Genomic DNA, 18,606 nt, shown 5'->3' with positions numbered 1-18,606 from the left:
GAACCACATTAAGGTTGAATGTCTTTATATCATAAATACTTTATCTTAACCTAATCACTATCTGCCACCTAAAGCCTATGATCTTATTAAAATTCAGAAAGTGTGTGGGGGTTATATCTGAAGATAGTTAATGAATTATGCTGATGTGACCACTCCACCTGCCTATAAATAAAATATGTATATGTGATACAGTATTTGGCTAGTCAGAATATACATAGTTTTCTTTATGGGTTATTATGGCCTTGTCAGTTTGAAGCTCTGGAAGTGAGAACTTTTTTGTTCCTGGGTAGATATTTTTAGCCCTCCTTGCTTCAAAAATGGTTTGCATTTAATTCTGCATGCCCAGTTCACACATTAGCCATATAGGTTTACTTAAAGTTTGGTTCAAATTTCGCATTAATTTAATGAGGAAAAAGCACAATAAAAATGGCTTCAGTGTAAGGTGGGTTATACAGTTGACACAAAAAAAAGAAGCATTGGCTGTATTTCAAATGCATGCATACAGTTGTCCTGCTTTAAAGTTCCATACTAATTAAGAGCCATCTTTCATGTTAAGTATTAGTGCCACTTTTAAATTTAAACACAGAATATTTATGTACAACTCTAAAAATATGTCTTCCTGGAGACTTGTGTGCAAAAAGGTTTCATCTATAAAGAAAAGTTTTGTCTGACTCAAAGTTTGATCAGTCGTCTTTGGAGAAAAATGTGAGAGAGAACCGATACCAAAGCATTGCTCAATCAAAAAGGGCTGATGGGAGTTTGTGACACTGCAAGCATAGTTCAGCTTAACCTGTCTGTGCTTTAAAAGAAACATTTTAATCCCTGTCACAAAAAGCCTAAGCTGTCACAAAAAAAAAGTTTTCATATTGACTTCAATTTCAGATTTCAGAAGACAGGCTGCAAAGTCAACAAGGTCTGATTACTACGGCTAATTAATTATGATCTCCAAATCTGTGCGTCTTTATTGTCTCGTTTAACTGGAGGAGGGCATTCGACTAGTGACAGAATGAAGTGACAAAGAACATTTAGTTGCAGCTATTGAAAATGTTTTGTTGTGCAATGCAAGTGCTCTTTTTACTTAGACTCGATCAATGAATGTATCATGATTATGCTTCTTTGTGAAAAGGTTTCCACTTTGGAAGCAGATGAACAACTTTCTCATTGTGTCTCTGTCTCTTTGCCATACTACTGGAATTAGGTACCAGCAACTGGTTTTTGGTAACAAAATGATGGTGTACCAGCTGGCAGCAGGAAGTGTGACACATACAAATGACTACTCTGTCTCTGACCAACCAGCTGGATGTCAACCAATCTGGCTTCAAGAAAGGCCATTCAACCGAGACTGCACTACTGTCGGTCACAGAAGCCCTGCGGATCGCAAAAGCTGCTTCCAAATCTTCAGTTCTCATTCTGCTGGATCTTTCTGCTGCCTTCGACACTGTGAATCATCAGATCCTTCTGTCCACCCTCTCATCACTGGGCATCAAAGGAACTTCCCTCCACTGGTTTGAGTCCTATCTCACAGGTAGGTCCTTCAGGGTTACATGGAGAGGCGAGGTATCCAAAGCACATCAACTGAACACAGGGGTTCCTCAGGGTTCAGTTCTTGGACCACTCCTCTTCTCCATCTACACCACATCATTGGGATCCATCATACAGGCACATGGTTTCTCTTACCATTGCCATGCTGATGACACACAGCTCCACCTCTCATTTCAACCAGATGATCCCACAGTAGCTGCACGGATCTCAAGCTGTCTGGTCGGACATCTCGGCATGGATGAAGGTACATCACCTGCAGCTCAACCTGGCAAAGACTGAGCTTCTCGTCCTCCCTGCCAATCCATCTCTACAGCACGACTTCACTATCCAGCTAGAGTCATCCTCAATCACCCCATCAAGGTCAGTCAGAAATCTTGGAGTAATATTTGATGACCAGCTGACCTTCACAGACCACATTACAAAGACAGCTCGATCATGCAGGTTTGCAATGTATAACATCAGGAAGATCAGGCCTTTCCTAACTGAGCATGCAACACAACTTCTCGTCCAGGCCCTGGTTATTTCTAGGCTTGATTACGGCAATGCTCTTCTGGCTGGACTTCCATCATGTGTTACTAAACCTCTACAAATGATCCAGAATGCTGCAGCCCGCCTTGTCTTCAACGAGCCCAAAAGGGCCCACGTCACTCCGCTGTTCATCTCCCTGCATTGGCTACCACTCGCTGCTCGCATCAAATTCAAAGCTTTGACGCTTGCTTACAGATCTACCACAGACTCAGCTCCGTCCTACTTTCACTCCCTACTACAAGTCTACGTCCCTACCAGAAGCCTACGATCGGCCAAGGAGCGACGGCTCGTGGTGCCATCACAGCGAGGCACTAAATCACTCTCCAGAACATTCTCATTCACGGTTCCATGTTGGTGGAATGAACTCCCCACCCTCGTCCGTAATGCAGAATCCCTGACAGCATTCAAAAGACAACTGAAAACTCATCTCTTCCGTGAGTACTTAACATATTTTTTTTTTTTTTTTTTTTATAAAATAAAAATCTTCTCTTTTAAATCTTTCCTTCCCTTTTAAATCTTCCCTTGTCTGGCTTTTGCTACTCTGAGCAATGCCTGAACTTTGTATTTTGAGCACTTCTTGCGTCGTTCTTCCCTCTTCACAATGACTCGCTTGCTTTAGTCCTCAGATGTAAGTCGCTTTGGATAAAAGCGTCTGCTAAATGACTAAATGTAAATGTAAATGTAAATGACTTGAACATAATCCTCTTGTAACACTGTCACAAAAGACACACTCTATATATTATAATGGTTTTATTAGCGTTTTAATAGGTTTACATGTTGTTTAATCTGTGTATCTCTTTAAATAATACTGGGACAGTGCCATTGTTTTTTCACAGAAAAAACTCAGTAATGTTTTCCCCCCCCCCCTAAGGCACGTTTATAAAAGCCACTTAAATGCCCTAATTGAACTAAGGCCTAATCCTGGCTTAATCTATGCCTTGTCTGTTAAACCGTAAAAAAAAAATGTTTTAAGTTTCATGTGAATATTGTAAATACAATTCATTTATTGACTTTATTACTGTTGTTCATCTCATCTTTTTTTAACACTCTCAACCTCACACAGTTTAATCTGACAGTTTAATTTTTTACTTGTATAACTCTGATTAAGTTGGTTGTTACGTATGGTGGCCCGTAAAGGGAACATTTAAATATTTCAAATACGCTGTGTTGAGAGGAGTGTTTTAAGATCATGACTAATCAGGATATTCTTTCAATACATCGGCTGGTTTCAGTAGCGGGCGGTGCATTTCACACCTAGGCCTTCAGTGGTGTCCTGAATTAATAACTTTTAATAGTGTAGCGCACGGACTCTTTATAATTGTTGTAAAATTGCTGTTTTATTTTGCACCGGCAGGGTTAATGCGGTGAGTTCGGAAAAGGCTGGGTAGAGAGAAACGAGCGAGTGAGTTAGGCTTGTGCTTTGAGTTGTTATTGCACTCTGATTAAAAAGTTCAGAAACGGAGCCTTGTCTTGTCGTTCTCCAGACGTTACAATAGTATGAAAGTTTAAAAAAAATGTACAAGAAAAATTAAGAAGAAAATCATATTCATCACAGAAATAACGGGGACCAAAAAAAGCAATATATTACTCACTAAACCTACTGATTTTTTTTTTTTACACAAAATCCATCCTAATTTCTTTCCTCAAGAAGACTTCAATTACTCTGTTGTACAGGTTATCTGTGCGTTTCAGTCCTAACAACCTTTTCTATCGCCATGGGGGCTAATGCTGAAAGTCGAGTCTGTCCAATCATATTTCTGGCATAAGTTTTAATTCACTTTAGGGCTGAGAATGTCCGCTTGACAGAAGCAGTGGACATAGGGACAGTCACCGCTAAACATGACGATGTGTACAGCTGCCTAATGCTCTCACACAGATTTTTTGAAGGAAATCAATGAGATCAGTGGGACTTTTGCCTTCAAAATCATTCATGACATACGTTACAGTCAGTTCTGTTTTTACCCGGGAGTCGGGACAGATCGAATGGAACTCTATGACTCTGCGTTAAGCTAAATAAGGCTGAATAAGGTTGATTTTTTCCGGTAGGTTTGAAACTGCTGGGGGTCGAGGAGGGAAAGAAACATTAATTTGTGTGTTGAAAAACGTCTCGGTTACGTATGTAACCCTCGTTCCCTGAGTAGGGAACAGAGACGTTACGTTCGAATGATGACGAAATGGGGTATTACAAAACGAGCCAATGGCAAAGAAATGCCATGGGACTGCAGATTTTGCATAGTGTGACCCCGCCCCACCTCGTGGGTATATAAGGAAGTACGCTGGCAATATGCAGATATGTTACTTGCTGAGGAGCCGAGACTGAACTCAGGATGTTCCAGCGGTACAGCGAAGTGTCAGGGAGACGTAACATCTCCGTTCCCTACTCAGGGAACGAGGGTTACATACGTAACCGAGACGTTCCCTTTCGTATTCACTTCGAGTTACGTCGAATGACGTCGAAATGGGGTTCCCAGTCTAATCACGCCACCTCGGCTGTCTTCCAGTGCCCTGCGTAAGTCTGAGCTCCCTGTCGTGAGACTAGCACGGACGAAGGACTCCTACTCAACACTAGGGCTGTCGCGAGAACCGCAATATTGCAATACCGCGCTACTGACAGGCCAACCGCAGAGGAATGGAAGTAACCGCAGCAACCGCCAAACCGCGTTTTCTTTTTTCATAAGGCCACCCTTCGTAGTTCGTACCATGTGTATTGAATGTTAAATAAGTTAATAATGATAACAAGACTGTTTATCATGGTGATTTGTACAGAGGCTTCGTGGATTTGGACTTAAGCCTAAACAGACAGTGAATGAGATCGCCTGAGCGCGTGCGATTACCTGCGTCTGTCTTTGAAGTCAAGTCATGTATATTCGTGAAAAGGTTGCCGTTTCCAAGGAAAGCAAAATATTCGTCGTATCATCCTTTTAACGTGTAAGGGTATTTACCATGACTGGCGGCAGCGCTGGTCAGCATTACACAGCGCGAGGAAGCCTTGGGGGGAAAGCAGCGAGTCACGCATTGGTCTCTATTAAGTGAAGCATTGCTTCAGCTTTGCCCAAAAGTGAAGCATTGCTGGCCAGCTGAGCCTTGAAAAGTGGAGCTCAAATTTAAAAAAAAATAATTAACGCCTTGTTTCTGTCATGAATTGCGTGGAAGCAAAGGCGGTAGTCGGATCTAAATGCAGCAGTAGACTTTAATAATGCAGACTAAACTCAGAACAGACAAGACACTCGTGGTACGTAAAAACATTCATTCAATAACTGACAAAGACAGGGCAGAAACACAGGGCTTAAATAATCAGAGACAAATGAGCAGACAGGGTAACAAGGGGGCGTGGATAACAAGAAACACCTGAGATAACTAATGACAAGACACTAATGACACTAAACATGACAGGACACAAGACCCACATTATGACATAACCCCCCCCTTAAGGGCGGCTCCTGACGCCCCCCAAAAAAAAAAAAAAAGGGCGAGGCGAGGCGTAGAGGCGGGGCTGGCAGGGCGAGGCGCAGAGGCGGGGCCGGCAGGGCGAGGCGCAGAGGCGGGGGCCGGCAGAGCGAGGCGCAGAAGCGGGGCCGGCAGGGCGAGGCGCAGAGGCGGGGCCGGCAGGACGAGGAGTCTGGGAACACCCACCGGAGCCTGGCGAACCAAACGAGTCCTCCTTCTCCTCCTGCGACGGCGAGTCACTGGGCTTGATACACTGACTTGACTGGATTCACTCATTTGGCTCGACTCATTTGATTCACTCGACTTGGCACTAGATTCACTTGACACAGCACTAGATTCACTTGACACGGCACTTGATTCACTTGACTCGGGACTTGATTCAGTTGACTCACTTGACTCGGGACTTGACTCACTTGACTCGGGACTTGACTCACTTGACTCGGGACTTGACTCACTTGACTCGGGACTTGACTCACTTGACTTACTTGACTCGGGACTTGACTCACTTGACTCGGGACTTGACTCACTTGACTCGGGACTTGACTCACTTGACTCGGGACTTGACTCACTTGACTCGGCGGCACTTGACTCACTTGACTCGGCGGCACTTGACTCACTTGACTCGGCGGCACTTGACTCACTTGAATCGGCGGCACTTGACTCACTTGAATCGGCGGCACTTGACTCACTTGATTCGGCGGTACTTGACTTGGCAGTTGGCTCACTTGATTCCTTCGCGCCGGCTGGCACGTGTTCAAACTCCGGTTCGGCCGGCGAAACCTCCGCCGCGGTCTCTGGATTAGCAAATTCAACAGGACCAGTGCGGAATACGGGCTCGAGGGGTCCGACACGAAAAGTGGGTTTGGCTGAGCAGACGTGAAGCGCGGGCTTGAGGAGCGCGGGTTCGGCTGAGCAGACGTGAAGCGCGGGCTTGTGGAGCGTGGTCTCGGCAGAGCTGAAGTGAAGCGCGGTCTCGCGGAGCGCGGGCTCTCGCCGCTTCTTCTCCTCCACGCCCACAGTAAATGACGAACCGCTCCAGAAGAGAGCCAGGTTGACATACCCCTCTAGGGTCCAGCTGGTACAGTCATCCGGCATCAACTCGGCAATGTCCTCGTCCAACCCGCTCCAAAACAGTTCCATGAGCTCAAGGTCGTCTAGAGCCCCCAGACGACAGCACGACGTAAAGTCCCCTGCGTACCTCTCGATGGGCTGGCCCTCCTGAAACATCGAGGCAAGGAAACTTCTGAGAGCCTGGTTGCTGAGAACTGCTGGATCCATATTGTGGTGAGTTGTTCTCCTAACTGCTAGATCCTGGGAGGTCAGTTATTCTGTCATGAATTGCGTGGGAGCAAAGGCGGTAGTCGGATCTAAATGCAGCAGTAGACTTTAATAATGCAGACTAAACTCAGAACAGACAAGACACTCGTGGTATGTAAAAACATTCATTCAATAACTGACAAAGACAGGGCAGAAACACAGGGCTTAAATAATCAGAGACAAACGAGCAGACAGGGTAACAAGGGGGCGTGGATAACAAGAAACACCTGGGATAACTAATGACAAGACACTAATGACACTAAACATGACAGGACACAAGACCCACATTATGACAGTTTCATTACATCTATCATTTAAGGAATCAGCTTTTTTGAATGTATTCGTTGAATGAACGGTTTAATGACTCACTCAAAGACAGTCCGTTGGCATAACAATGTAACTGCGCGCTGAGTGACAGTCTTTCAATGCGCAGAGACGCTGTTTAGTTTCGGTTACATTGGTTACATTGTTTTTGTGTATGCTGACCACGTCATAACACGTATTTATAGCAACAAATAAATATAAATAAATAAATGGCGGTAATACCGCATATCGCGCTATTGAGCCACTCAAAATTACCGCAAGGGGAATTCCTTCACCGCGACAGCCGTACTCAACACAGGAATACCAAGGTATACTGGGAGCATATCTCAGTGGAAATATGCAATTATTGCCTGCCCGAAGGGAGGGGGGGGGGAGGGAGGGGGGGGGGGGGGGGGGGATACACATATGACCCGGGAGGGGGCTGCATATGGAGAAACACTGGGGTGTCCGGCCCGCAGGGTGGAATGTTTCAACCCCAGGAGTGGGAAGGTGGCTTGCCAAGGGAAAGACACATTGGTGTACATCTTGTTGATTATTATAGTATTTCCGTCTTCAGTCGGGTCTTAATGGCAGGGATGTTGTTTGTTTGTGCTGATGTACTGCGTTTTGAACTTAGGGTCAATGAATGACGGAACACCCAAAAGCTCCTGGGTGTAGGGGTCACTATATTTGTCATTGAGGACCTTGGTTTTAATCGACATAGTCTGGTCTATATTTTTAGCCAGGATGATGTGGCCAGAAGGTGGAGAATTGGCTCGAGGATTGAGATGTTCACATACTCCTCTCCAGAAAGAGTGTCTGTAAATTCCAGGAGAGGATGCAGTGCCTTGTGAATAGACTCCAACACTTCAATATCCTGCCAGGTTGGGATGAGGGAGAGTGCATATCGGTCACCTAACAATACATGGGATGTGGCTTTGGCCTGTTCTAGCACTCTGGCAATCATATTTTCTGTCGATCCCCATCTTGTTGAGCACTCAGTTATGAGAGTGTGCTTAGGAAGTTTGAGCTCTCTCGGTGCCTCAGTCATTGCTGCCTCCTTCTTCCAACTGTGGGAGAAGTTCCCGACCAGCTTCTTGCACAGCCCTATTGCTCTTGACACTCCGTCATCTTTGACTGCATTTTCTGGAAACATAAATAACAATTAAAAAATTCATACAATTTGAGTTGTGTGATACAAGGCTATCACCATTACACACAATCACATTCTCTCTCACTCTGAAAACACATTGTATCTCTCTCTCTCTCCTTCTCAGTCACACACACACGAGATACAAACTTACCAATGCCAAGATGTAATCTGTGCCTGAAACACTGGAGCCTGGTCCATTCATTAAGTTGGGCTGCCTTCATCATATTTGATACAATGTCCGTCGTAGTGCAGACAAGGTTCTCTTCATGGAGATCCCAGCTGGCAAGTCCCTCTCTCAGGCCGGCTCCGGCTTTCCCCTGTGTGGTCGTCTGGGAAGTTGGCAGTTTGAAGGCAGCGAGCTTTGAGGTCGAAGTCTTCAGTAATGAAATGCACTGTAAGACTCTGATAGTTGTCCGCTGTATGGCTTGACTACATGTCAGTTGTAGCAGCGAAAAACTCCTTTGTTTTCAGTTCTGCTGCGACTCTACTGTATGTTTGCATTATTTGTGTAGCTCCGGTATGGCGACCTGGCTAAAATATGTGCGGGAGGGCTTGCTGTTCCGCTTATCCAGTGTATTTATCAAAGCTGTGAACCTAGGCTTGGTCACCGTACTGAGGGGCATCATATCTTTTGCAATGAACTCTGTTACTGCTTGAGTAATTTCCAAGTACCTTCTTGAAGTAGATTCTGTGAAGTTAGTACGCTTTAAAACATTTCAGTCAGTGATGCCTGTCGGGTGGTATTTGGCTTACTTGACACTGGTGTTTGCCTTTTTAGCCATGCAACTATTGTACAGGGATTTTTGGTGTTTTTTTAAGGGCTGAATCAGGCTAGTATTGTTGCCCCGTGAGGTAGCAACATTGGCAAGGCAGGTTTTGCACAATACCTGACTGTGGCGAGCAGGACGAGGTCGAGGGCCGTGAGAGAACGCCGTGAGGCCGGTGGTGTGATTGCTGATGAGCGACACCTGCATGATGAACCGGTCTCATATCTCTCACGGAGGAGCGGAAGCATTAAAGGAGGATTGGCGACAGTGAAGGACGAGAGAGGACAGGCCTGGATTTATGTTTCTGTTTTATTATATGTGGCAGCAGTCGTCCGTGAGGGGCTGCTACCTTTACTTTCATTTTGTATTTGTTTATTTTATTATTAAAGTCTTTCAATGTTTGCCGGTTCCCGCCTCCTCCTTCTCATAACAACAACGAACTGCGTTATACTGACGCTGTGCAGCATCTACTTTTTTAAAGCCAAAATAGTCTCACACAACTGATGTACTGTTCCTCTTTGACACTAAAGATTCCGCAGGGTCAGGTTCTGTCGAGCCTGAGGCCATTGTACAACAGGTCAAGGTACAGCGTAGCATGCCAGGTTGATGCTTTCTCTGCAGACTGCTTTACTGTCGCGTATCACGTGACCAGAGATGTAATCGCAGCCTTTGTGGTTAAAAAAATATTGTTTTATCATACATTATCGCAAATGCAATTAATCGTTCAGCCCTAGTGTGCACAGCTTTGCGCTTAGGTGGTTATTTTAAAACTAAAGAAGGATTTTAAAGACTCTGATGAAAGTAATCTTAACCGTGAAGTGTATTTTAGAGAGGCTGTTGATTTTAACTATTTCCCTGCCATCGTTTTTGAAAAAAGGTCCCAGCCACTGCCAGTATTTTTGATCATTTTCACAAAAGTTTCAGAATATTCACAGAGTCCCAGAATATTTATTTTTGTATGTACATCTGAATATGCAATTTTTCAAAAAGAACAGACCCTCTGCTTTAAAAACAAAACAACCCAGTCTTATTCTAGCTTCATGCAATCCTTTTTATCAACATAAATATGGGTAAGTTTAATTAAAAAAGCAATATTTTGAGCAAAAAGCTGAGAAAATTGTGGGTTTTTTTTTTGCCAAAGACTACGTCTGGATCAGATTCAGAACGATGATCAAAACATAGATGGAGTAGATCGAGTCCATCAGCACCCCTAATGCTTGCACAGTCCTCCTATACTATACCTCATCCTGGGTTGACATTTCATTCAGTAACATTAGGCAGTTTTAATTTATATGCTGTTCAAATAATGTTGATGATCGAGTTATTTTACATATGCATATGCTTAAATATGATATCGCGTTTTTCTGCTTCTTCTTCGCCTTTTTTTTAATCAGGAGATTCAGTACTCTTTCAGAAGATGCCTAATAGCGCCTCCTACCGCATGAAAAAACGGAAAGCTGGAAAATTTCCGTCAACGGCGGGGAAAGAGTTAAGTTCTGTAAGTTTGAGGAATCTGTAAAGACGACCATGAAGACACTAAAGAGAGAGGTCATAGTGTTTTCAGACGAGAGACAAGAAATGGGTAAAACAGCTGAAGCAAAAGAATGATCCAGAAGCCGCTATCTCTAAAACTGTCTAACATTGAACATCTTATGTTCGTTCTCTAGTTGGGATTATCTTTTACAAGCGTTCTCTGTCTTGTAGAAGGGTCAGTTAGTTTCCTGACTGAATGGCATCTCAAATGACATATTTCTTATTTATAGTATTGTGCATTTGGACTTTCTATGGGATTCTGTTTGAACTAATAATCTCTGATTGATCCACTCTCAGTTACTACATATGGTGCGAATAGACTTTTCTAGTTTTAGTGTTTTAAGTTTCATGTGAATATTGTAAATAGGCCTATACTTTATTTTTTCACTTTATTGCTGTTGCTTTTATTGCTCTGTTTTTAACTACTATAACTCAACAGATTAGGCTGATTGTTTCACTTTTATATTTACTAGCTTAAATGCATATTGCCCACCGTGCACTTTTTGCCTGAAGTCATCAAGATAACTTGACGGCGCTGGTGATAACTTGATGGGTGGTGGCTCCGGTGCTTGGGCCTGTCATCGCTGCTTGCAGCTAGGGATGCACCGATCCGACACTAGTATCGGTATCGGCTCCGATACCGCCATTCTTTGCCGGATCAGGTTTCGGTCAGACAGGACAGATCCAAATCCATTTTGTGCATACTATTCCGTTCTTTGTTAAGTCCCACAAAAGGCATAAACACATTATAAAGCCCCTTGAAGTTTTCGTGCACTATATTCCAAGTCTTCTGAAGCCATTCGATAGCTTAATATGATGTACAGATGAATATTTAAGTAATTAAATAAAAGTTCAACTCTTCCCTCCGCTGTGGCTGTCTGTCACCCTCCATTCAGCATTCGCTTTAGTTTCGGTTACAACAGTCAGCACGGTAAAACGCTCTCCAAGATCATTCAATGTTCCCATTATTATACTTGATTTGTATAAATGTTTATGGTTTTGCATAAAAGTACTTTATCTTTCTGGAGTTCATTACTGTTTCTAAATCATGTTACTGGCTACCAGGTGTCCGGGATGCACATAAGCGCTTTGTGGCACTCTGTACCTTTCATATCATAATACTTTTGAGCAATGAAAGATTATTCATAGCCTATCTTGTTCTGTCCTATATATCATATGTTGTTGCCTGATTAAAAAGCTACACTACGTTTAAAAGAAATGTCTTTAATTCAAATATGTTTACTTCTATATTTATATAATTTATATGATCTGTATAATTTGTTTTTCATTCATGTATTTTATAACAATACAAGCAATGTGTAACATTTTACCAGGTTTAGTGCTATGCTTATTCATTTTAATTTGTTCCACACTAAATAATGTTTTTTTTTAAATTAAATACTTAGATTTCATATAATAATTGTGCACTCATGATTTTTCTAGAATAACTTGCTGCTGAATTATCCACTAACCTAGTTCAATATATATTTGTCATAGATTATGAATAAATATTTTTTCATTCATTCGTTGTTTTTCTTTATAATGAAGTAGTCTGTATTTAGTAGGTTGTGTTTAATATAAAAGTGTGATTATAAGTTCCACACACACAGTTGTAGAAATTCTACAATGATTTAAAAAAACTGCGCTGGTATCGGATCGGTGTCGGCATCGACCGATACTCTGAATTTTGGTATTGGGATCGGATCAGTTCTGAAACGATGGTATCATATCATCTCTACTTCCAGTTATACTTTTTTACTTTTGATATTCAGTAAGCTATTTTTTTTTTGTTTTTACCCGACACAACATCTGATTTGTTTAACTCGCATTCATAAAATAAATCAGAAGGTTAGCAGTAGCCTTCAGGCTGTATATCGTTTGTCTGTCACACACTCAAGGAACAGCCTGTGCTGGATGCTAAGATTGCTTTGAGAGTATAATGGAGCTCCAGTGATGAGAGCAAACAGACACACAGCACCTGTAAGGCATTTCACCACGCGGCCTTGGTTTCAGCACTTCAGACCTTCTCATAAATGGCAAACAAAAGAGATGTGGTTGGCCTTAAAGACATGCAGCAGAAATGACTGGAAAACCCATTACAACCAGTCAGGTTTTTTTTTGACAAGCCTTCCCATATCCTCTAAGTGTGCTTTGTGTGTTCTGTTCGGCAGCTGCAGCTGCTGGAAACACGACCACATTTGAGATGTAGGTCCTTTTGGACGGCGTCCCACTCCCACTCTGATTGAAAGCACTATGCCACTGTGAGCCTCAAACACTGTTATGGAAACACATCTGGACTGGTGCTCTCAAAACAGCAAAGGGGCAGCAAAGCTATTTCTCTGCAGTAAGGAATGTGCCTTTGCCCATGAAATCAGAAACTGTCTTCTGGCCCAAATCCTTAAGGCTCTCTGCTTCATAAGAAAGAATTTATGAAACGTATGGATAATTGATGAATTATAGGAAATCATGAAACCGTGAAATGAGCAATTTCATAACGATTTCACATACAGTACATGCTTTCTTTGTAACATCTATATTTATTATCCTGTCAATGATTATTTTGTGATGACAGTCTGCCTGTACGTTATCTATTTATTTATTTTCTATTTCTGTTTTATCTGTTCTGTTGTGGATACTGAACTGATATTCAGTTTCGGTGAATTCTCAAACATTTCAGGCCAAGTACCACTTTCAGTCAACTCAGAACAAAGCATCACCTAGTCACCAACAATGTTCGTTCTATTTTTTATTTTTTTTGCATTGAGCAAATGTAGAAATTAAAAATATATTTTGTATTTTGCAGAAGAAAGAAAGTCATCCAGGTTTGGAATGACATGAGTAAATGACAGAATGAATAATGCCAAATTTTGATAAATCAATATCCCTGCTCATCGAATTATTGATTGGCCCTTTGCTGATCTGTAAAATCGCTAGCATCTAAAAAACACACATACACCACAATAGTAACAAGACATTAGATCTAAAAAAAAAATCGAATTATTTTGTTATTATTTTTTACTAGTGTACATTTCCAGGGCAACACTATGTACCACCCACAGTTTGAGAACAACTGCTCTATTGCATTCTTCTGCTGACCGGCTAAATGGGTAAGATATGAATGTGGTCACATTTGTGAAATGGACTAATAAATACACAACCATTTTGAATATTACATTTTATTTTTATGATTGATCTCTGTGGAGCATTAAACATGTTGAAGATAAAAGGTAATGAATCCAGCAGTGATCTAGTTTAGATTACATCAAAATTGCACTTTAATTGCACTCTAAACAGACGTGTCTATCAAATGGAAATCATAAGCCTTTTCGAGATGCCGCATGGCTATAAAACAATACAAAAGCAAAATTGAGCAAAAACAAATAACATGACATCAGTATACAACTTCCTCTAAATCCTCATTACAAATGAGAGATTGTAAGATAAGTTATTGAATTTACAGGTAAAATCACTTCAGTTTGTAGTATTTGTTTGGAATAACAGATAATACAAAATACACAAAATGTAGAGAATGTTCAAAAAACAAAGTAATTTAAAAAAGCAATGGTTGTCTTGTTGCAGTAGCAACAAAGCTAATCACACACAGCATTTTTAAATGTTCAGTACTCAGACAAATTCAGTCAGACAATGCACACATTTTAGGTTCACCAAATCCCACATCAGATCCGATATGAGAAAACATTACTGTTAAGTGACTGAACTGTGTGATAACAACGGCATTTATTCAAAAGTTATAAATTAAATACTGATGATTTTCTGTACAGGCATCTTTCCTTTTAATTTAGGAAAAATAACCAGTTTTTACAATCTTCCCTCAGATCCGACCAGAGATGTGACGACTGCAATAATGTATAATGTAGAGGCATCATCTTTAACATATACATTGTAGTGCAAAGAAATATCAAAACAGACCACGTACATATTGGCACTAATATGCTGCAAGAGAAAAATGTGACCTTTCTTTGATTCGTTGAGTTTACACTGTATGCATGCAATTAATAGCAAACATATCAGGACTTTTTCTTTTCTCACTTCTCCTCTCACATACATTTATATCCTCACCGCTACTCAGTAACATGTTTTCCGCAAATCCGCATCTGTTAAGCTAGTTCTGGGTTTTAGTAAGAATAATTTTGACAAACAAATGTTGAAAATTGGAATTTGTTTGTACACACTGATTGAAGGGCTCCTGAGTGCAGTGGCCATTCCTTCTGCCAACAAACAACATTACTGTATTGCAGAGCAACTCGGAGAATCTGTGTAGACCTTTAAAGGCAAACACTTTTTCCCCTTAATATTGCAGTGGTTCTTGTTCTGTTATTACTAGTGTTTTAATTAAGTGCTCACCTTTTTTCCAGAGGGAAAAGTTCACCCTAACAAAGACCCTTCCAATCAGTCAGTAACTGAGAATCCCAAACAAAACCTCACAGGCCCACAGGTGGGTAAAATCTCCTTCAGACCTCAATTCACACATGAATAGAAAAATATGCTCCACCGTACAATTACATGATTGATTAAAAAACTTGTCATAGGAAAACAGCAAACTAAAATGGAAACAATATTTTCTCATTCATTAGTCAGAACATTTTATTTTATACAATCTTTAAAAAGCCTTTACAAAAACAGTATCTGTATCTGAAGAAGGAGGCAGTCCATTTAGGCATACAATTTAATAATGTTTTTCCCTTTTGGGGTGACTTCTGATCACTTTAATGTTTGTGGTGCTCTCAGATGAATTCATTGATCAAATGTTTCAAAGTAAAATAAATCCTAAATCAATCTCGTTCATATGGGTCATGATGAAAATCTTTTTTAGGTAACTGTTCACTTCATATTTGGTGCTCTTTCAGGGTGTGTTCACACTTGTAGTTCGGTTCGCTTAGTTCGTTTGGTCCGGACCCCCCTCCCTCCCTGATGAAGTATTGCCTATTTTGAGACTGAACCTACTGAACGTCCAAACCAATGCTGCGTGCTGGGATAAATGCGCTCGTTGTATTTTGACCAACTAAGAACTCTTGAATAGCTTATAAAATGTGTAAAGGAATCAAAACAGCGGCAGGAATTCCTCCGTCACACACACAAACGAAGATCTGCTCCGAGGAGACACAGTTCTGCCTGTCCCGAACTGTGATGGGCAACATCGCGACTATGACGAGAAAAAACAGCTATGCTTGAGCATTCTGTCCTTTTTAGGGTCTCATCTTCCTGTTTTTGGTTCGTGTACACGTCTCTGGTTCGTTTTTTTTGTTTATATATCATTCGGACCGCACCAGAGTTCGTTTGGAAGCGGGCCGAGACTCATCTTTTCAGGGGTCTCAGGCCGCTTTTTTGGTGCGCACCAGGGTTCAGACGGTAGCGTTCACACTAATTCAAATAAATTGCACTAACAGAGCAACACACTCGGGTTCATTTTAATCAAGCCAAACATGCCAAGTGTGGACACACCCTAAATTCATAAATTCATCTAGCTGTAGAACTTATGTAAGCTACATAAATTCAGCCCCATGCAGAACACTTTACTTCTGCCATCATAACATGATCATAGGGCAATATCTGTGTTCACTGGAAAAAGCCACACTCTGTCTGCTCTCTAATGTCCCTTTTGATTCAAGAGAGTTTGAGCATTCTTCATGTCTAGGGAGGTTTTAGTCTTGGTAAAAATGCAGGGATATAAACTCCTTGGAAGTTTTTTTTTCGCCCCATGCTGCCAGTGGCAATAGACACTAATGCTAGTGTGATATGTTCCTAATCTAAAACATTAAAAAGGAAACTTTCTGAAAAAAAAACCATATCTCTGTATAGAAAGCGAGGCTAAAGCTTGAAGTTGTATCTCTGGACAGAAAGTGACACTTTAAGCTTGAAATGCATTCCAATTAAAGACAGAACAATACCATTACCATGACATTACTGTAAAGGAACAATTTAGATAATTTCTGGCAAATTACTAAACCCTTGTTGGGTTTTTAGTATTCGAGTGTAGTATTTACTCAACCCACATCTGACAGCTACTCTAAACCTATTGTTGATTACAGCCGCAGCAACAGCATGAAATCACTGAACATATTTAGACAATCTGGAAAAAAGAGAGAAAAAAAATGAAAAAATGGCAACAATCAGTTTCAGAGGATGGAAAGAGAAGAAAAACAATGTTGAGGATTCAATGACACATTACAGCTGATTTTATTTCAATTAGCATTACCACAAATTTTGATAAGATAAAATATTAAAATTCATGAGTATAAACAGTAATGCATGACAAGACGAAAAAGTCTCAATATTTGTAAGATTTTATTTTTATGTATAAACACTGTACATAAATTACTTTCTCTGCGACTAATATTGTACGGATAAGTGGAATTTTTTAATTAAAAAAAATCCATAAAGATATTCTAACATCTCTTGTCAAAGTACCGGTCAGTTATGAGATATATATTTATATATTTTGTTCTGTCAGTTTCCGCTCTATTCACCACTTGGGGTTGGTTCAGGAATGAGATTGTACACTCAGATTTGATTATATGAACCACAACTGTGTCCCTTAACAAAATCAAAGCAGAAGAGAAACGATCAACTAGCTCACAGTCTGAAACCTCAGTCCTCACTAGTTGACCAAATTTTGCTGAAAACAAGGATGCCCAGGACAGTTCGAACCACTGAATTAGTCACTGTCTTGCGAAAAAAGACATTATATTAGTTCATCTGGGTGCAGTGGTCTTTGCATGTAAACACATTTGCTTTTTTTCCTCCATTTTTATCACTGACCAAGTCACCTTTAAGGTTTTATATAAAAAAGCAACAAAAAAAAGAAGAAGACAAAAACAAATCATAACTGAGTTTTTTTTTTCTTGGGTTGCTCTCTTAGAGAGTCCATTATCCATTCAATGCAATAATGTGGACAAATATGTAGAATGGGGGTGTGGTTCAGTCAATGAGAGGAAGTGCCTCAAGTTTCTTTTTTGTATAATTGCAGTGTGTGTGTGGCACTTAGGCACAACTCCTCACTTCTCTGACATAAACCCTTTCCCTTAAGTCTCTGGGATAGGAGTTCTGGGAGTGTGTACACAGGAGAGAGGAGCTTGGGGAGAAGAGGGGCAGTAGTCTGTTGAACAGCCTGTGCTGTGCAGACTGTTACCTCTTCCCAATCTCGCTCTGCCTCAGGAACTGGATATTGTTGGCACTGTCGGCCAGTTCAGGGTACTGCTCCACTGATAGTACATAGTAGCCGTCATAACCCAGCACCTTCCCAGAGCTGAGCAACTGCCTCTTCTCCCCCTCTGTCCAAAGACGCACTCCCTCCTCCCCGTCACGCACACGCTGCTGCTCCCGCGCCCATGCACTTGACAGTGCTCTTTGGCGGGCCTGCTCTAAGACACGTGCCTTCTCTTCGTCCAGTGTCATACCATAGCGCACATGCAGAGCCAATGCGCCATACTGCAACTCCACATCTGCAAAGCGACGTGTCCGCCCATTGACCACGGTCGTAGACTGTGACACTGTTACGTTGACACCGTTCTCTAGACTCTTGCGGCCACTAGTGAGTCGCAGGGCACCCAGGTCACTCTCGGGCAGGCTGGTCTTTATAAAGTAGTGCGTGTCGCGGCCTTCCACTGTGAAGTGCAGGTCCTCTAGATAGAAGGCATTGTTGAGGACAGTGGCCACTTTAATGCAGTCCTCATTTGCTATGTTCAGTGCGTTAGTGGCCACCTGGCCTTTACTGGTAATGGCAAGCATTACACCTTTACCAATGAGGGATTTGACTGTGGCGAACCACAGCCAAGGTTTTTCCCGGCTTGAACGTCGTCGGCTTAACTGGATCTCTGGCATCCTCTCAAAAGATAGGAAAGCCTTGGCCTGCCTCATAACCTCCTGCTGGACCCCTGAGATGGACTAAAGTTGGCAGAAAAAGACAAAACACATAAGATAATTAGAATTATTTTTCTTGAGAATGAGTTTCAACTGTTCAATGAGTTTGTTTTTCATCGAGTTCTTTTAAACTAA

At 41.6% G+C, this 18,606-nt stretch overlaps 1 protein-coding gene across 14 annotated transcripts in view; it reads right to left on the bottom strand.

The window, feature by feature from the left end:
* Positions 1 to 17,458: 17,458 nt before the first annotated feature.
* tenm3 (teneurin transmembrane protein 3) overlaps positions 17,459 to 18,606 on the bottom strand; it is a 685,400-nt gene continuing 684,252 nt past the window's right edge. For all 14 annotated transcript variants that reach the window (XM_056271755.1, XM_056271754.1, XM_056271758.1 and 11 more), the window contains one exon: positions 17,459 to 18,495. In XM_056271755.1, the coding sequence (XP_056127730.1) occupies positions 17,737 to 18,495 (759 nt within the window). In that variant the 3' untranslated portion in view covers positions 17,459 to 17,736. The remainder of the gene's footprint in view (positions 18,496 to 18,606) is intronic.

The sequence above is a fragment of the Rhinichthys klamathensis genome, unplaced genomic scaffold (genome assembly GCF_029890125.1).
Source record: "Rhinichthys klamathensis goyatoka isolate OS25496 unplaced genomic scaffold, OSU_Roscu_1.1 h1tg000325l_1, whole genome shotgun sequence".
NCBI classification, from domain to species: Eukaryota; Metazoa; Chordata; class Actinopteri; order Cypriniformes; family Leuciscidae; genus Rhinichthys; species Rhinichthys klamathensis.
Note: the sequence above shows the minus strand (reverse complement) of the source record. Positions and strands in the feature narration are given on the sequence as shown.